We start from the raw sequence: 16,337 nt of genomic DNA, 5'->3' as shown, positions 1-16,337 counted from the left end.
TAATACTAAAAACGGAGGAGGCGCCGCACATAGCAGAGGTAGACAGACAGGATATAGCGGGTGACCGAGGGGGAGAGTTACCGTCCTAGACCGGAATACCTTTTAAGGAAGACCTCTCCCCTCTCTGGACCTGTCTGTTTTAGAAACAACTTTTTACATTCCCCATAGAATAACATTTCTTATCTATTCTTATTTCTTTATGTTGTCTCATTCCTCTATTATTCCTACTAGACGCATTGCCAGCAGTCTACAAACAAAGGTAAAGCTGGAGGTCACCAGTTGTGGTTGTGCCCCTGCCTTATCTGACACTATTAAATCCGTGCTGCCAATGTCAGGCCCCCCCTGCTTCTAGCAGGAATAATAGAGGAACAGCACAACATCGGGCCATAGAAATAGACAATCCAGACCAGTCAGGAGAGGAGGGGTATTCTGGTTACTACACGTGATCTCCTGTGCACTGGATAGGGGGTATCTAGCTCACCGTTGGGGTCTGACCACTCTGCCCCCCCCCCCGATGGAGCAGCAGGTCGATCGCGCTCCCCTCCGTTCCATTCTCTATAGGACTGTCCTCCTGGATTTCCAGCAGTCCCATAGACAATGAATGGAGCAGCGGGGGAGGGGGGGGGGGGGGGGGGGACGACCGACCTGCTGCTCCATCCCCCGTTCTCAGAGATGTTGGGGGTCCCAGTGGTCAGACCTCGTGGATCGCTTAGTATATCCCCTATCCAGTGTTTTTATTTTATTTTTTTTGTGGAAAAATAAATAAATGATGTACATTTTGCATCACTTTTTCATGTGTTTTAGACACTTTTTGCGCCGTGCTGATTTAAGGGGCGTGAAGAGGCGTGGTTTGTCTGGAAAGGAGTGTTAGTTTTTGCGCTATCATTTGTAGGGTACAGTGTGAACCAGGCCTAAGTATCAGACAGGACTAATCAATCTTCCCCCAATGATTCCATTCACTGACTGCAAGCATCCATGTTAAAAAATGGCAATGAACTGAAGCATATAGTACTTTAGAAAGAGGAAGTACGTATTTCTGCAAAACTGGACAATCCCTCTAAATCCATCCGCCCTTCGTTATAACTGACGATCGCTAGACTGAAACCTGCGGAGGGACTACAACTCTCATCATGCCCTAGCAGCCTGTGTGTGTAGGATGGGGGTTAGATGTCATGGAGCAGTCACGTGACGCCGGGCCGGTGACCACTGCTGAAGAACCAGCAGCAGCGATCACGACTCATTCCGCACTAACCTTCTAGGTGGTGACTTTATCGCGATAGTTCGCGCCGTGACGTCGCCTGGCCCAGCCCTCCCCTGACAGGCAGCGCTCTCGCGAGGTTTCACTACGCGCCTGGCTGCGGGGAAGCTCGCGAGATTTCGGCGCAGTGAGTGAGCTCGGCCCTGTGCTCCTGCTCTCTCTCGGGTCCCAGCACCGGCTCTCCTCTGCGGAGGGAGGCGGGAGAGATCCCGCACCATGGCGTCCGCTCTGGAGCAGTTCGTTAACAGCGTCAGGCAGCTGTCCTCGCAAGGTGAGGGGAGAGAGAGGAGAGGAGAGGCGGGCCGGAGGCCGGGGTGTAGCCTGTGTATGAGGGTGAGGGGCCGGAGACAGAGGGGAGGAAATGTATGGAAATCCCCCCCCCCTCGCTTTCTGAATAAAGTGGAGCAGTCGTCACCCTTAGCAACCAATCAGATGAGTGCTTTCATTCTGTGAAGTGTAAGAGCTGGAAGCTGATTGGTTGCTATGGGAAACTCCACTTTGGAGCGGTGCAGGGAAGTGTCTGTGAGCTAGTGTCAGCCTGCCGCAAATCCTGGTAATGTTCAATGCCTCTGCTAGCTGTCAGTGAATATGAACATTAGTATTTACATCCAGACCTCCATGCTCTGTTGCACAGTTTATGAGGCTGACTTTACTGTGCTGTGCATGTTACCCATAAGGGGCGACTGGCTATGACCGCAAGGCTCTCTCCCACCTCCTTTGGGAAACTTTGGGAGTGCTTGCAAGTCATGGGGGGCGTAATATGTAGTTTTAAAGGGGTTGTGGCAGTCATGCTTCTCACAGCTGAGGGTTTGTTACAATTTTCTGCAGTGCAGACACTAGTCCTCTGTGAGAGAGAGCCTGATTTCTCCACGCTGATACATTGTAACAAACAGAATGGGAGACAGATGTGTGTAGCTGGCAGAAGATTGTCTATAGATCAGGGATGCCCAACCTGCGGCCCTCCAGCTGTTGCAAAAGTACAACTCCCGTCATGCCTGGACAAGCCTACAGATATAAGGGCATGTTGGGAGTTGTAGTTTTGCAACAGCTGGAGGGCCCCAGGTTGGGAATCCCTGTTCTAGACTAGATGCCGTTGTGACAGAGCCTCAGCTGTGAGATGTTTTAGTTCAGGGCGGATGATGTGAGATGGGTCCGTGTCCCCGTTGGGTTTCCTCCGCTACATGTGCAGTATGGACACCGAAGACTCCAGCGTCGGCCACCAGACGTCCTGCAGGGGTTACAGGACCTTTCTTGGGTTATGTTGGAGTGTTTGCAGTTACTTACAGTGTCAATACCTTTGCTTGCTGTCAGTGAACAGAAACATCTCTCTGAATAGGAGAGAGAGAATGGCTCCCCGTCTGCTCAGCTCCATTTTAAAGGGAACCTGTCACCGGGATTTTGGGTATAGAGCTGAAGACATGGGTTGCTAGATGGCCGCTAGCACATCCGCAATACCCAGTCCCCAAAGCTCTGTGTGCTTTTATTGTGTAAAAAAAACGATTAGATACATATGCAAATTAACATAAGAGTCATATCTTACTTGTGTGACCAGAGAAGAGTCATATTTTCAAGCTCTGACTCATCTCAGGTTAATTTGCATGTGTATCAAATCGGTTTTTATACACAATAAAAGCACACAGAGCTATGGGGACTGGGTATTGCGGATGTGCTAGCTGCCATCTAGCAGCCCATGTCCTCAGCTCTATACACAAAATCCCGATGACAGGTTCCCTTTAAGGCTGTAATCACATAGATGTGACTGCACTGTGTGAATATATACCCCAAGTGCATGCGCCCCGGTGATCAGCTGTCAGTGGCCTCTGCAGGATAAACATGGCCGCCGTGGCTTATTTTAGCCAGGGCCAAATATTTAAAGGGGTTGCGTCATCTCGTAAATGGGAGGACCCGCTCCTATCTCCAGAAGGGTCCCCCTCATGCACAGCCACCTCTACGGGACTGCTGGACATAGCCGAGCCAGCCACTGATGTATGCGGAGGGTTTCTCATCGGGGGTCCGCAGAAAGGCGGCTCTGCTTGGCATTGGAGATATCTGGCGGGCACATTAGGTAAATGTGTATAAGGTCTCCTGACTCTCCCCCTGATGGCAGATGTTAGATGTTAGGTGAGAGAAGGATCAGGCTGTTGGTTTTTAACATGCCCCATCCCTTTATTCTCAGGGCAGATAAGCCGATGACAGATGCATGCTCGCCCAGTGTGCCTATGTAAGGGGACTGTAGGCTGATTGGCATCTGATATGGACGAAATGTATAAGACCCTTCCCCTTTGTATTACAGGACAAATGACCCAGCTGTGTGAGCTCATCAACAAGAGCGGCGAGCTGCTGGCCAAGAACCTCTCTCACCTGGATACAGTGCTGGGGGCCCTGGATGTCCAGGAGCACTCCCTGGGGGTCCTCGCTGTTCTGTAAGTATAGAGCTGGGACTACAGTCTATGTCTATAGGGGAGGAGGGTGGTTGGTGCCCCCTTCTGATGTGGTTCAAATGTCGGCATCCTCCGCCTACCAGCTGTTGTGAAACTACCACTCCCAGCATGCTTCATTCATTTCTATGGGAGGTCTGAGAACAGCTGAGTAAGTGTGCATGCTGGGGGTTGTAGTTTAAGAAAAACCTGGAGTGCCGGAGGTTGCTGACCCCTTTTGGGTAGCGCATAGTGTATGTTTTCACAAGGTCCTCCGTCAAGGGGGGGGGGGGGGGGGGGAGGAATCCAGGTACTGTATGTCTTTAAAGGGTAACTCCACATAGAACACCCTAAAGGGAAAGAAGACTAGGGCTAGTGTCCTTTAAGTCGATCTGCCTATTGCAAGCAGGTCACTTGGAGGAAAGGAGTTGCACGTGGTGGTTAGAGACATGGTGTAATTTCCTTTAATCGTGGGGGGCAGGGACATTAAAGGGTTATTCCCATATCAGACAATGGGGGCATATTGCTAGGTTATGTCCCACCTCTTAGACCCGCACCTATCTCGTAAACAGAGCCTTGAAAGTCACGGAGGGCACACCGGGCGTGGGCCCTGCATTCATTTCTATGGGGCCACCGAAAATAGCTGAGCGCTGGCATAGAATGGGAGCGGTGGCTGCGCAAGCGTGGTGCGCTCTCCGTGACTTTCAAGGGTGCGGTTCTAAGAGGTGGGACCCGCACCTATCAGACAATGGGGGCATATCCTAGCAATATGCCCCCATTGTCTGAGATGGGAATACCCCTTTAAGGAGCATGTCCAAGACCTCATTAAAGGGGTTATCCAGTAACTTATATCCCGATGATAGGTCATTATCATCCTTTAACCATACGTCCCCGTCCCCCGTGAGCTCGACAGGTGCATCTCCACATGTACTGGTCCCTCTTAAAGGAGCTGGTTGGGCCCAGGGCACCAGGATTCCTAGAAATAACTCCAGTTCTGTGTTGATGTCTGTGGCCCCTGTCCACATCTTCTCTTGCTTGGGGCCACTGCTGACGGTGCTGCTGCTCTCTCCTCTGCAGGTTTGTGAAGTTTTCCATGCCCAGTATTCCTGATTTTGAGACCCTGTTTTCCCAAGTCCAGCTCTTCATCAGCACGTGTAATGGGGAGCACATAAGATACGCCACAGACACCTGTAAGTATGACCCCATGGGGGATGGGGGGGTCCTGTACCCGGCGGGCACTGAATTTCCCTCTTCTCATTCACAGTCGCTGGTCTTTGCCACCAGTTAACAAATGCACTTGTGGAAAGAAAACAGGTGAGTGTCGGCTGCATCCTTGTATAATGTACGATGTACGTTCTCCACTTGGTATACCTCGTGGTTTTTAAGATTTCTGCTTGCTTGGGAGAGCTCAGTGTTTGCAGTGGGAGGATGCAAACCTGCCCTGATGTAACCCTCTTCACAGCAGCACGATTCTCTCTCTCCTGTATTCTTTGTTTGCTGCAGTGTATCAGTGCAGATAAGACTAGGGCTTCACGTGGAGCTCCGCGACCACACGGTCACATTGCGACCTCCCAAGTAATAACTGGGAATGTGGTCGCCTTAACTGCAACACGAAAATACAGTCCTGCTGGATTGCTGGTCACTGATTGCAAATGAGCAGCTTTTCCAGTGTAAAGTTCAACGTAAGTCGGGTGCAACTTGTCGACAGATTTATTTGTGTGTGTTTAGCAGGGGTTAAATATCATGTGACTCACGCAGATCGCACCATTTTCTGGTCACCGAGTAGCCCTAGTAGTAGTGTGAACCTTAGGGGGTCATTTATCAAGCTGATATACGCCTAAATTAGGCGTATTTCAGGCGCAGATTGCGGCACAACAGTTACTTGTGCCACTATCTGCGACTTCGCCCTGCTCACGCCAGATCTAAAAAAGTGGGCATGGCGTGAGCGGGCAAGGGGACCATTTTCTACGTCTGTTCCAGGCGTAGAAAAAGGTTTGATGTAAGACAGCTCGGAAGCTGTCTTACATTTAGAAGCAACGTAACAAATTCCCAGCGGACGCTCGTTCCATTCAATTCATACGCTTTTTATTCCAGATAAGTATCCAAACACAAGGACGCGTTTCAGCCCGTCCAGTCTTGGTCAGCTATGAAGACTGGACAGTCTGAAACGCGTCCTTGTGTTTGGATACTTATCTGGAATAAAAAGCGTCCGCTGGGAATTTGTTACATTGTTTCTTGGAGTTTTCTCTTTCCCGTGCCGGCGCCCAGTAGGATCAAGTGCCGACCATCTCCCATTTTGATTACATTTAGAAGCGGCGCTGGATGCTCCGAAGTTATGGAGAGGCCGGTGCATCTTCATAACTGCGGCGGATCCACCATCGGCAATGGGGCTTATTAAGACCGGCATCTAAAACGTCGGTCTTGATAAACGTGCCTCTTAGGCCTCCTGCACACGAACGTATGTGTTCCGTTCCCGTGCATTGGGGACCGCAATTTGCGGTCCCCAATGCACGGAGAACGTTTGTGCGGCCTCCGGGACGGATCCAGACCCATTCAACTTAAATGGGTCCGTGATCCGCCCGTTCCGCAAAAAGATAGAGCAAGTTCTATCTTTTTACGGAATGGAACCCCACAGAAGCACTCCGTAGGGTTCCGTTCCGCATTTCCGGATTCGTGGACCCATTCAAGTGAATGGGTCCGCATCTGTGATGCTGAATGCACACAGAACAGTGTCTGTTTATTGCGAATCCGCATATGCGGTCTGCAATATGGCAACGGAACACGTGTGTTTGTGTGCAGGGGGCCTTAGGCTACGTGCACACTAACGTATTTTGTTTCCGTGTCCGTTCTGTCTTTTTTGCGGATAGGATGCGGACCCATTCATTTCAATTGGTCTGCAAAAAATGATGACAGCACACCGTGTACTATCCGCATCCGTATGTCTGTTCCGTAGCCCCGCGAAAAAAAAAAATAGAGCATGTCCCATTCTTGTCCGTTTTGCGGACAAGGATAGGCATTATTACAATGGATCGCAAAACGCATACGTTCGTGTGCATGTTATTCTTAGTCTCTTTTTGCTGTTTCATCCATTCTAATTGTTGATGGCAAGCAGAGATTTTCAAAAATCTTTACAGGACTTTTCACAGCAGAAGGATTAAGCTGTTATAGGAGTGGCAAATCCCTTTTAACGGCTATGTGCACCTTTTGGGGCAATTTCGTATTATTGCATTGTACTCATTTTCAGCTACAAAGCATTTTTTCAATTGGTCTTTATTAAAAATTTTAATCCCTGTCTCTGTACAGCCTTGAGATTCTCTAGTAGCAGGCTCTGAATTTTCACTCTGCTCCGTCAGGCAGCTCAGCTGACGGCTCCTGATCTCTGACATTTTAAACACTTATTATAGTTGAATCCTGATCTTACTGGTAAGACTGCGAACTAAATAAGTGTTTGACCTTTAAGTAATTTAGAGATTTAGGTTATTAGATGACCGGCACGAAGTGACAGTACTATTCACATAGCTACAAAAACAGTTAACCCCTTTTAGGGGGCTAATAGTTATTAAATAAAAAGTAAAAAAAAGAAAAACACCAAATTATTAAGTAGAAATCACCCCCTTTCCTAATTTTACATATAAAATATATAAACATATCACATATTGCCACGTCTGAAAAGTCCAAACTATTAAAATATTTGAAAAAAATAATAAATGAAAACTGTGCGATTAGCCATTTTAAAAAAAAAAATGCATACTGCACTCGGCTTTTTTGGTGTTTTATTATTTTTTCCGCGTGGTATCGAGTATCGCATTACTTTATGGTATCGAAATCGAATCAAAATTTTGTTATCGCAACAACCCTAACCCCTTTGTGACAGAACGACTCCATATCTTTAATAAAGAACAATTAAAAATAATTCTTTTTGGCCCAAAATGAGTAAAATGCAATCATAAAAAATAAAAATAAAATCGCCCCTGAAGGTGTACATAGCCTCCAAGGATACCTGCACATGAGTCCCGGATGTCATGCGGAAATTGTGCGCACATTTCTGTACGTTTCCACACCAAAAATTGCGTAACTTGCGGTTTTGATGTTGTTTTTCCACACGTTGCATTGAAAAGGGTAACATCTGCACAAAAGAATCGACCTGCTACAGATTTCAGAGTCCGCACGGCAGGTCCTTTTCTGCTTGGTACGAATAAGCAAAGTGCGCATGAGGTTTGTCTAATCTCATACACGTTGCTGGCACTGCGGTTTATCCGCACGGAATCTGCAATGTGTCTAGGTGGCCTATACCTATTACTTTGTGATCCGCACCTGTAGCATATCTTGGATGTACATGGTTTCAGCCCCAAATTGTAAAGCAACATTGTGGAATTGCTATTTATGCGGGTTCTGTCAATCGGATCCACACTTGACAAGATTTCTCTGTTTCCCTTTCACAGCCTTTACGAGGAATCTGTGTTCTCAGACAAGCCATAGACAAGATGCAAATGAATACAAATCAGCTGACCTCAATTCACGCAGATCTCTGCCAGGTAACACATTCTGTCTCCTGTACAGCGTCCTTGTACAAACAATGTGAGCGAGCAGAGCTGCAGTTTAAAGCATGACGGAGGGACGGCATAGCAGTCCGATCCACTGATGGCAGAAGAGCTTGATTTCAGATGACCCTGGACTCCATCAGACAATGCAGCTGAGCTGTAGGCACTGAACGTTGCGGTCCTACTAAAGCCTTATTTCAGGGGCGGGGGGATAATGATCTAATATGTTTAGAGTTGTGGATTTTTCACCCCTATGTAAATTCTTCCTCTTGTTCTCGCAGCTCTGCTTGTTAGCGAAATGTTTTAAGCCGGCGCTCGCTTACTTAGATGTAGATATGATGGACATATGTAAAGAGAACGGAGCGTACGACGCCAGGCCCTTCCTGTGCTACTATTATTACGGCGGGATGATCTACACGGGGCTGAAGAACCTCGAGAGGGCGCTTTACTTCTACGAGCAGGTAGGTAGGAAGCCACATAGGACGTGACTGTCATACAGCAGGTATGTGCAGTATATGGATCGTCTGACATGTCTGTTTTCTAGGCGATCACGACGCCGGCCATGGCTGTTAGTCACATCATGTTGGAATCCTATAAGAAGTATATCCTAGTTTCTTTGATACTCCTAGGAAAAGTTCAGCCGCTGCCTAAATATACCTCACAGATCGTCGGTAGATTTATTAAGGTGAGCGGCTGTAGGATTGTACGTTGAGGTGTTTGTAGGATTGCGGATCGTTTTGAAGCTGGCGGTATTTTTTGATTTGCAGCCTCTTAGCAACGCTTACCACGAGCTGGCCCAGGTCTACTCGACCAACAACCCCACCGAGCTGCGGAACCTGGTGAACAAACACAGCGAGACCTTCACCCGAGACAATAACATGGGGCTGGTGAAGCAATGCCTGTCCTCCCTGTACAAGAAGAATATACAGAGGCTTACCAAAGTAAGTGACGCCCCCCCCCCCCCCCACATGCATAGGGGATACGGCTGGGCTGCTCTTTGTAGCCGAAGAGTTTGCTGTCCTATCACAGCAACCGTAAGATTTCTGTATAGGGGAGAATCTTGTTATATTCGCAAGAACTCGCATTCCCACAAATGGAGGACAAATACGAGCTACGATACTACCATGATTTTTTGGGCGTCTCAAAAGTGACCCCTGAAAGGCCCCCTCCCATATGCCGGGCCCCTCACACACAATGTACTTACCCCGACACCCACCTTGCTTCTGAAGCCCGCACAGTCGCCGCTGCATCTCCCGGTCGGTCGGATGAAAACATTCGGGTGGCGGAGGGGGCGGGAACCAATGGCAGGCGGTGAAGGGGACAAGCCTCCCCCAATGTTTTCATCTGCATGATGGAGATGCAGCGGCGGCCGTGCCGGCTTCATAAGCGATGCGAGATAAGTACATTGTGAGGGGCCCAGGCCCCATTGAGGCTGGCCTTAACCTTGTGTTTGGAGATCCTAATAATCCGGCATGTGACAAATATAGCCCAGGGCTGGATTATCTGAAACGTACTTCATAGCTTGGCTTCAGGATCTTCTTACCGTTGTCTGCAGATCATGGTTAAGTCCCTGGCTTGTTGGGAATTTCACCGTGATTTTTAGGCGCTGCCGGTAGGTGCATTAGATATACTATAACCTCAGTAGTCATATCGGTGCCGCCATCTTACTGGATAGTTCGCGTGTTCAGGAGCTGGCGTGGGTTTTGCACCTAAATCCTCATCAAATCCGCGGACATTCTGCATCCAGTGCGAGCATTCACAATGCAGTGTAAATAATGGCCATGCTGCGGATTTTAAGATCTGGAGCAATGCTCGTTAGTCCTTGTGTGGATACATCTGTGGCAGAAATCCAGGTGGCCGCCTTTCTGCTGCAGTTTTGTATCGAAGTTGCCTGTAGCAAATAATGAAGGTGTGAACATAGCCTAAGGCTTTATATCTGTTACAAAGTGAAAATGTTCCTTTTCTTCATCCTTCCTCACAAGTGACTGACTGCAGTGTTTAGTCCTCTGTCTACCTGCTCTCTTGATCTTCTTCTTCTTCCAGACCTTCCTAACGCTTTCATTACAAGACATGGCCAGTCGAGTTCAGTTATCCGGTGCTCAAGAGGCTGAAAAATATGTTCTGTATATGGTAAGAAATGATTACAATGCATCATGGGACTCGCCATTAATGGAGAGCCCTTTCATTCACTGCTTCGGGACTTCAGAAAATAGCTGAGCCAGTGCTTGGCTATTTTTGGAGCTCCCATAACAGCGAATGGAGGGGGGGGGCTGTGCATGCACGGCTTGCTCTTGATTCACCTTGGGGTCACTTAGGCGGGACCTGCACCTATCGAACATTTAAAGGGGTTGTCTCATCTGAGAAAATGGTGGCATTGTCCTAAACGGAGCCCCAAAAGTGGTGGAGGGCGCACTGCGCATGCGCCCTCCGTTCATTTCTATGGGACCACCGAAAATAGCCGAGAACTGGCTCTGCTATTTGCAACGGGCCCATGGATGTGAATGGGAGCGGTGGCCAGTCATGTGCGGTGTGCTCCCATTCACTTGTATGGGGAGAGCGATCGGTGGCCAGACCGAAGTCCTCCAGCCACCACTTTGGCCCACTCAGTTCTCGATACTTTTCGGACAATGGGGGGTTATCCTAGCGATATGCCCTCATTGTCTCATATGAGACAACCCCTCTAAGGCATATCCTATCAATCTGCCATACCTGTCCATAAGCCAGGCAAAACAAAAGCTGAATTGGTTCCCTGCACAGACTTCTCTCCGCTTCCTTGTCACTCACGTGGTCACCTAATGCAGCAAGGTTAAAGTGCCTTGTAAACCACCTGCAGGTTCTGCATCGTGTTGTCCCAGGCAGCCATCATCTAGCTAATAAATCCCGTGAGGTCAGGTTATATTACAACCTGTGCAGAGTTAGAAACAGGCAGACAGCAAACTGACCCTCCAAGGGGCTAGAGCGGCACTCCAGCTGCTGTGAAACTACAACTCCCAGCATGCTAACATGCCTGGCTGTTCTCACGACTCCCATAGAAGTGAATGGAGCATTCTGGGAGTTGTAGTTTCAGAACGTCTGGAGTGCCAGAGGTTACTGATCCCTGGGCTAGAGCTTCCACTATGGACTGTGAAATGCTGCCAAACAGTGAGTAAATGCAGTCACCGCTATATTGGAACATATCGAGGACTGATGTAATTTTGCCTGGAATAAAAAAAATGATCTTATTACCTTCTTTCATTTAACCCTTTCAGATAGAAGATGGAGAAATCTTCGCAAGTATTAATCAGAAGGATGGCATGGTGTGCTTTCATGATAATCCCGAGAAATACAACAATCCTGCTATGCTTCACAATATTGATCAGGAAGTAAGTATTGGGACCCTCTAGGTATTTGGGGAGGAGGTACTGTGTTCCCCTGAAGGCCAGGTCTACAGCGCAGTCTACTATATGGGGGAATGTGCATATGGCAGATCAGTTGCAGAAATGTCTGCGGCCGTACCATGCATTGGAATTGGGCCTGCAGAAATCCCCGTGCTCGTCGCTGAATTAACTCCTTTGTCTCCGGTCTCCAGATGCTGCGCTGTATAGACCTTGACGATCGATTAAAAGCAATGGATCAAGAAATCACGGTGAACCCACAGTTTGTTCAGAAGGTAATAATCATCCAGTTAAAGGAAACCTGTCACCATGATTTTGCGCATAGAGCTGGGGACATGGGCTGCTAGATGGCCACTAGCTCATCTGCAGTACCCAGGTCCCACAGCTCTCCGCGCTTTTATTGTATTGAAAAACCGTTTTGAGTGATATGCAAATTACCTGATATGAGTCCTGTGTCCGGAGATGAGTCAAGCGTCAAGGAGCCCAGCACCGCCCCGCGTCCTCCGAATCTCCTCCTTGCCGGCTGACGTCACAGAGCTGGAGCGCCGAAATCTCGTGATGCGCGAGCTAGCGCATGCGCAGTGTCTGCATCATGTTCATTCCCTGTGCTGGCATCAGCACAGGGAACGAACTACGCATGCGCTAGCTCGCGCATCGCGAGATTTCGGCGCTCCAGCTCTGTGACGTCAGCCGGCAAGGAGGAGATTCGGAGGACGCGGGGCGGTGCTGGGCTCCTTGAAGCTTGACTCATCTCCGGCTACAGGACTCATATCAGGTAATTTGCATATCACTGAAAACGGTTTTTTAACACAATAAAAGCGCAGAGAGCTGTGGGACCTGGGTACTGCAGATGAGCTAGTGGCCATCTAGCAGCCCATGTCCCCAGCTCTATGCGCAAAATCATGGTGACAGGTTCGCTTTAAGGTCTAGTTTGGTGTCTAGCTGTGGAGGCACTACAACTCCCAGCATGACCTGAAACAGTCTGTAGCAATAAACTTTATTCAGATATTGAAAAACGCACAGAGACTTAAAGGGCTGATACAGGATTATAAAAACATGGCTGCTTTCTTAGAGAGACAGTGCCACGGTATTACAGTATAGCCCCATTCACTTCAAAGAAGCGGAGTTGCCATGCCAGACAGACACAGCCCATGGACGGGTTTGGCGCTGATTTTTGAGAAAAGCAGCCTTGTTTTTCTAGTCCTGGACGATCCCTTTAAAGGGGTTCTCCAGGGTTGTACATAAAGGTTACAGCAGGGTCTGTTAAAGGTTGCAGCACGGTATAGAGTTTGCTTGACAGACGACAGTTGCTCTTTCTTGACCCCCGACCTCTTGTGAATTGCAGAGCATGGGCTCTCAAGACGACGACTCAGGAAACAAGCCATCGAGCTATTCTTGAAGGGGACGGCTCCGCACCCCCACCCCTGGATCGTCAGCAATGCAAAACAACGTCTTCGATATCAAGCTGAGAGAAATGCCACCACCTCTATGCCTGGACATTAATAAAAATAAAATAAAAAAAAAGGAAAACCAATATTTATGAAACTCTCTCAGCCCTGTATGCGTTCAAAGTTACTCCAAGGAGCGGAAAACGACCTATACCAATAAAGTCTGTTGTGAATTTGTCTCTGGACCCGTCATTGTGCAGCAGGGAGAGCAGTACTGCCCTGTCACGTAGAAGTCTAAAGGGTTAATAGAAGATTTGGGCCCATTTCCTGGAAGAAATAGAAAAAAAAAAAGAAATCCAATAGAGATGCTGCTAAAATTCTGCTCCTGTCTCCACTGAGCTTCTGTGTACAAGTGATGACCTAGGTGATTGCCTACGGTATGGAGTTGAGCTCTGGTGCCAGGAGGGACATTTGGAATAGTTTTCTTTAAAGGTGTTTTCCAAGCCTTTTTAACTGTTCACCTATCCTCTGGATAGGTCCCTAGTGCCTGATCAGTGAGGGTCCGGCACCCGGGACCCCCACCGGTCAGCTGTTTTAGAAGGTAGGGCCACGGCAGTCTTGCAGCTTACCAAGCACAGCGCCTGCATGGAATCGCTGCGTCTGGGCCCTGTGACCGAGGACTATGACGTCACTGGCCTAGGGAAAGCTGCTGAGTTTACAGGAGCGTCAGACCCCCCACCGGTCTGTTAAAAAGGCTCAGAAAACCCCCTTTAAATTTCTTTTCATCAAGTTAGAAGGTTGGATCGGAGGGACACCAACCGGTCGCTAGAAGAAGGACACAGAAGTCCACATTGGTGTAGTTTTACTAAGAATGGTGTATCATCCTACAGTCTTAGGCCTCTTTCACACGGACGTCATGGTTTTGGGCCGGATAAGATGCTGGTGCGTCGCGGGAAAATGCGCTTTTTTTTTTTTTGCGCGAGTGCAAAACATTTTAATGCGTTTTGCACGCGCGTGAGAAAAATTGGCATGTTTGGTACCCAAACCTGAACTTCACAGAAGTTCGGGTTTGGGTTAGGTGTTGTGTAGACTGTATTATTTTCCCTTATAACATGGTAATAAGGGAAAATAATTGCATTCTTAATACAGAATGCATAGTACAATGGGGCTGGAGGGGTTAAAAAAAATCATATTTTTTTTATATATATATTATAATATTTAACCCCTTAACCACCTCAGCTCCCCTAGCTTAAACACCCTTAATGACCAGGCCACTTTTTACACTTCTGACCTACACTACTTTCACCGTTTATTGCTCGGTCATACAACTTACCACCCAAATGAATTTTACCTCCTTTTCTTCTCACTAATAGAGCTTTCATTTTGTGGTATTTCATTGCTGCTGCCATTTACTTTTTTTGTTATTAATCGAAATTTAACGATTTTTTTTGCAAAAAAATGACATTTTTCACTTTCAGTTGTAAAATTTTGCAAAAAAAACGACATCCATATATAAATTTTTCTCTAAATTTATTGTTCTACATCTCTTTTGATAAAAAAAAAAATGTTTGGGTAAAAGTTATAGCGTTTACAAACTATGGTACAAAAATGTGAATTTCCGCTTTTTGAAGCAGCTCTGACTTTCTGAGCACCTGTCATGTTTCCTGAGGTTCTACAATGCCCAGACAGGAGAAACACCCCACAAATTACCCCATTTCAGAAAGTAGACACCCTAAGGTATTCAAATCGACAAAGAGAATCGGGAAACATATTTACCTAATAAAGTTAAATTTTATTATGACATAAAAAAAACATACAAACATAAATGTAGAGACCATACAGCGTGCTTCAAGAGGCAGTCCACAATACATCGACTGCTGGCAGATTAAATTGTTTTAATTGCTTTAATCACTTTCAAGGTGCTTTATATCTGGAATCTAGATCAGCATATATTATTTAAAGCTGCATCTAGCCATAGTAATACAATTACTTCCGGTGTGAAGCAGATTAAACATGGGTATATAGTGAGCATAAATGGCATTCATGTGTTAAATTGTATCTTATCCGAACAGATTAAGTTATTAATACATATTCAAAGTAAATGTATCGGATCGATCTAAGTTGCTCACCTACCCAATGTCCAGTGGTCTGCGTGTGGGCTCTCTCTGTCAAGCGTACTCCTCGACGTACGTTTCGCTAATGCTTCTTCAGGAGAATCATTAGCGAAACGTACGTCGAGGAGTACGCTTGACAGTGAGAGCCCCCACGCAGACCACTGGACATTGGGTAGGTGAGCAACTTAGATCGATCCGATACATTTACTTTGTTATCATAACGATCGCCGCTGGCAGGCTGGAGATCCACTCGCTTACCTTCCGTTCCTGTGAACGTGCGCGCCTGTTCACAGGAAATCTCGCGAGATGACGCGCCGGCGCGTCCAGGAGGAATGAATCAACCACCTTCCGGATGCGTCTGTGCGTTAGGCGGTCCGGAGGTGGTTAATCCACTTGTTCTCGCAGCTCGGCTTCTAGTCTTTCTTCAGGACCTGAGTAAAGGACCTTTGATGACATCACTGCACTCATCACATGATCTATCACCATGGTGATGGACCATGTGATGAGCGTAGTGACCTCACCACAGGTCTTTTTCCTACTGCACAGCAAAGATGAAGACAGAAGAGATGCCGGCTGCACAAACAAGTGGATTAAGGCGAGTTAAATTATTTTATTTTTTTTAACCCCTCCAGCGCTATTGTACTAAGCATTCTGTATTAAGAATGCTATTATTTTCCCTTATAACCATGTTATAAGGGAAAATAATAATAATGATCGGGTCCCCATCCCGATCGTCTCCTAGCAACCATGCGTGAAAATCGCACCGCATCCGCACTTGCTTGCGGTTTTCACACAGCCCCATTCACTTCTATGGGGCCTGTGTTGTGTGAAAAATGCAGAATATAGAGCTTGCTGCGATTTTCATACAACGCACAACTGAACAGCCCCATAGAAATGAATGGGTCCGGATTCAGTGCGGGTGCAATGTGTTCACATCACGCATTGCACCCGCGCGGGAATCTCACCCGTGTGAAAGGGGCCTTAGGGAAAAGTCCTTTGCTGTGAGACAAACCATATGTAGTAAGCGCCACAGTCTGTAGGCCGGAGAATAATATCTACAGCACCCAGGAGCCTGCCATAGATTTGAACTGCCCGTTTCTGGCATAAGTTGCAGTGACTATCGGACTCCTGGAGGCCACGACCCTTTCTGGTAATCCCTGCCCCAGCTCTCTTCAAAAGTGGCAAAAAGTTTGAAGTTGCAAATTGACTTTTTTTTACATCTCAGAAGTGTTGTAAAAACAGCTG

The 16,337-nt window shown here is 47.5% G+C and overlaps 1 protein-coding gene across 1 annotated transcript; it reads left to right on the top strand.

The window, feature by feature from the left end:
• The first annotated feature begins 1,345 nt into the window (after positions 1-1,345).
• On the top strand, positions 1,346-13,215 carry COPS3 (COP9 signalosome subunit 3). The gene is made up of 12 exons (XM_040441943.1): positions 1,346-1,529; positions 3,552-3,681; positions 4,753-4,865; positions 4,940-4,989; positions 8,118-8,210; positions 8,498-8,677; positions 8,761-8,901; positions 8,984-9,157; positions 10,260-10,346; positions 11,465-11,578; positions 11,785-11,865; positions 12,936-13,215. The coding sequence occupies exons 1-12, from the start codon at positions 1,475-1,477 to the stop codon at positions 12,987-12,989; spliced, it is 1,272 nt and encodes a 423-aa protein (XP_040297877.1). The 5' UTR covers positions 1,346-1,474; the 3' UTR covers positions 12,990-13,215.
• The last annotated feature ends 3,122 nt before the right edge of the window (positions 13,216-16,337 follow it).

The sequence above is a fragment of the Bufo bufo genome, chromosome 7 (assembly GCF_905171765.1).
Source record: "Bufo bufo chromosome 7, aBufBuf1.1, whole genome shotgun sequence".
Classification (NCBI taxonomy): Eukaryota; Metazoa; Chordata; class Amphibia; order Anura; family Bufonidae; genus Bufo; species Bufo bufo.
Note: the sequence above shows the minus strand (reverse complement) of the source record. Positions and strands in the feature narration are given on the sequence as shown.

Excerpts from the sequence above, each read along its gene's own strand:
- COPS3 (XM_040441943.1), top strand. The coding sequence starts at position 1,475 with ATGGCGTCCGCTCTGGAGCAGTTCGTTAACAGCGTCAGGCAGCTGTCC. Across the intron at positions 4,866-4,939 it reads AAGATACGCCACAGACACCT|TCGCTGGTCTTTGCCACCAG; the intron begins GTAAGTATGACC and ends TCTCATTCACAG. Across the intron at positions 10,347-11,464 it reads AAAAATATGTTCTGTATATG|ATAGAAGATGGAGAAATCTT; the intron begins GTAAGAAATGAT and ends TAACCCTTTCAG.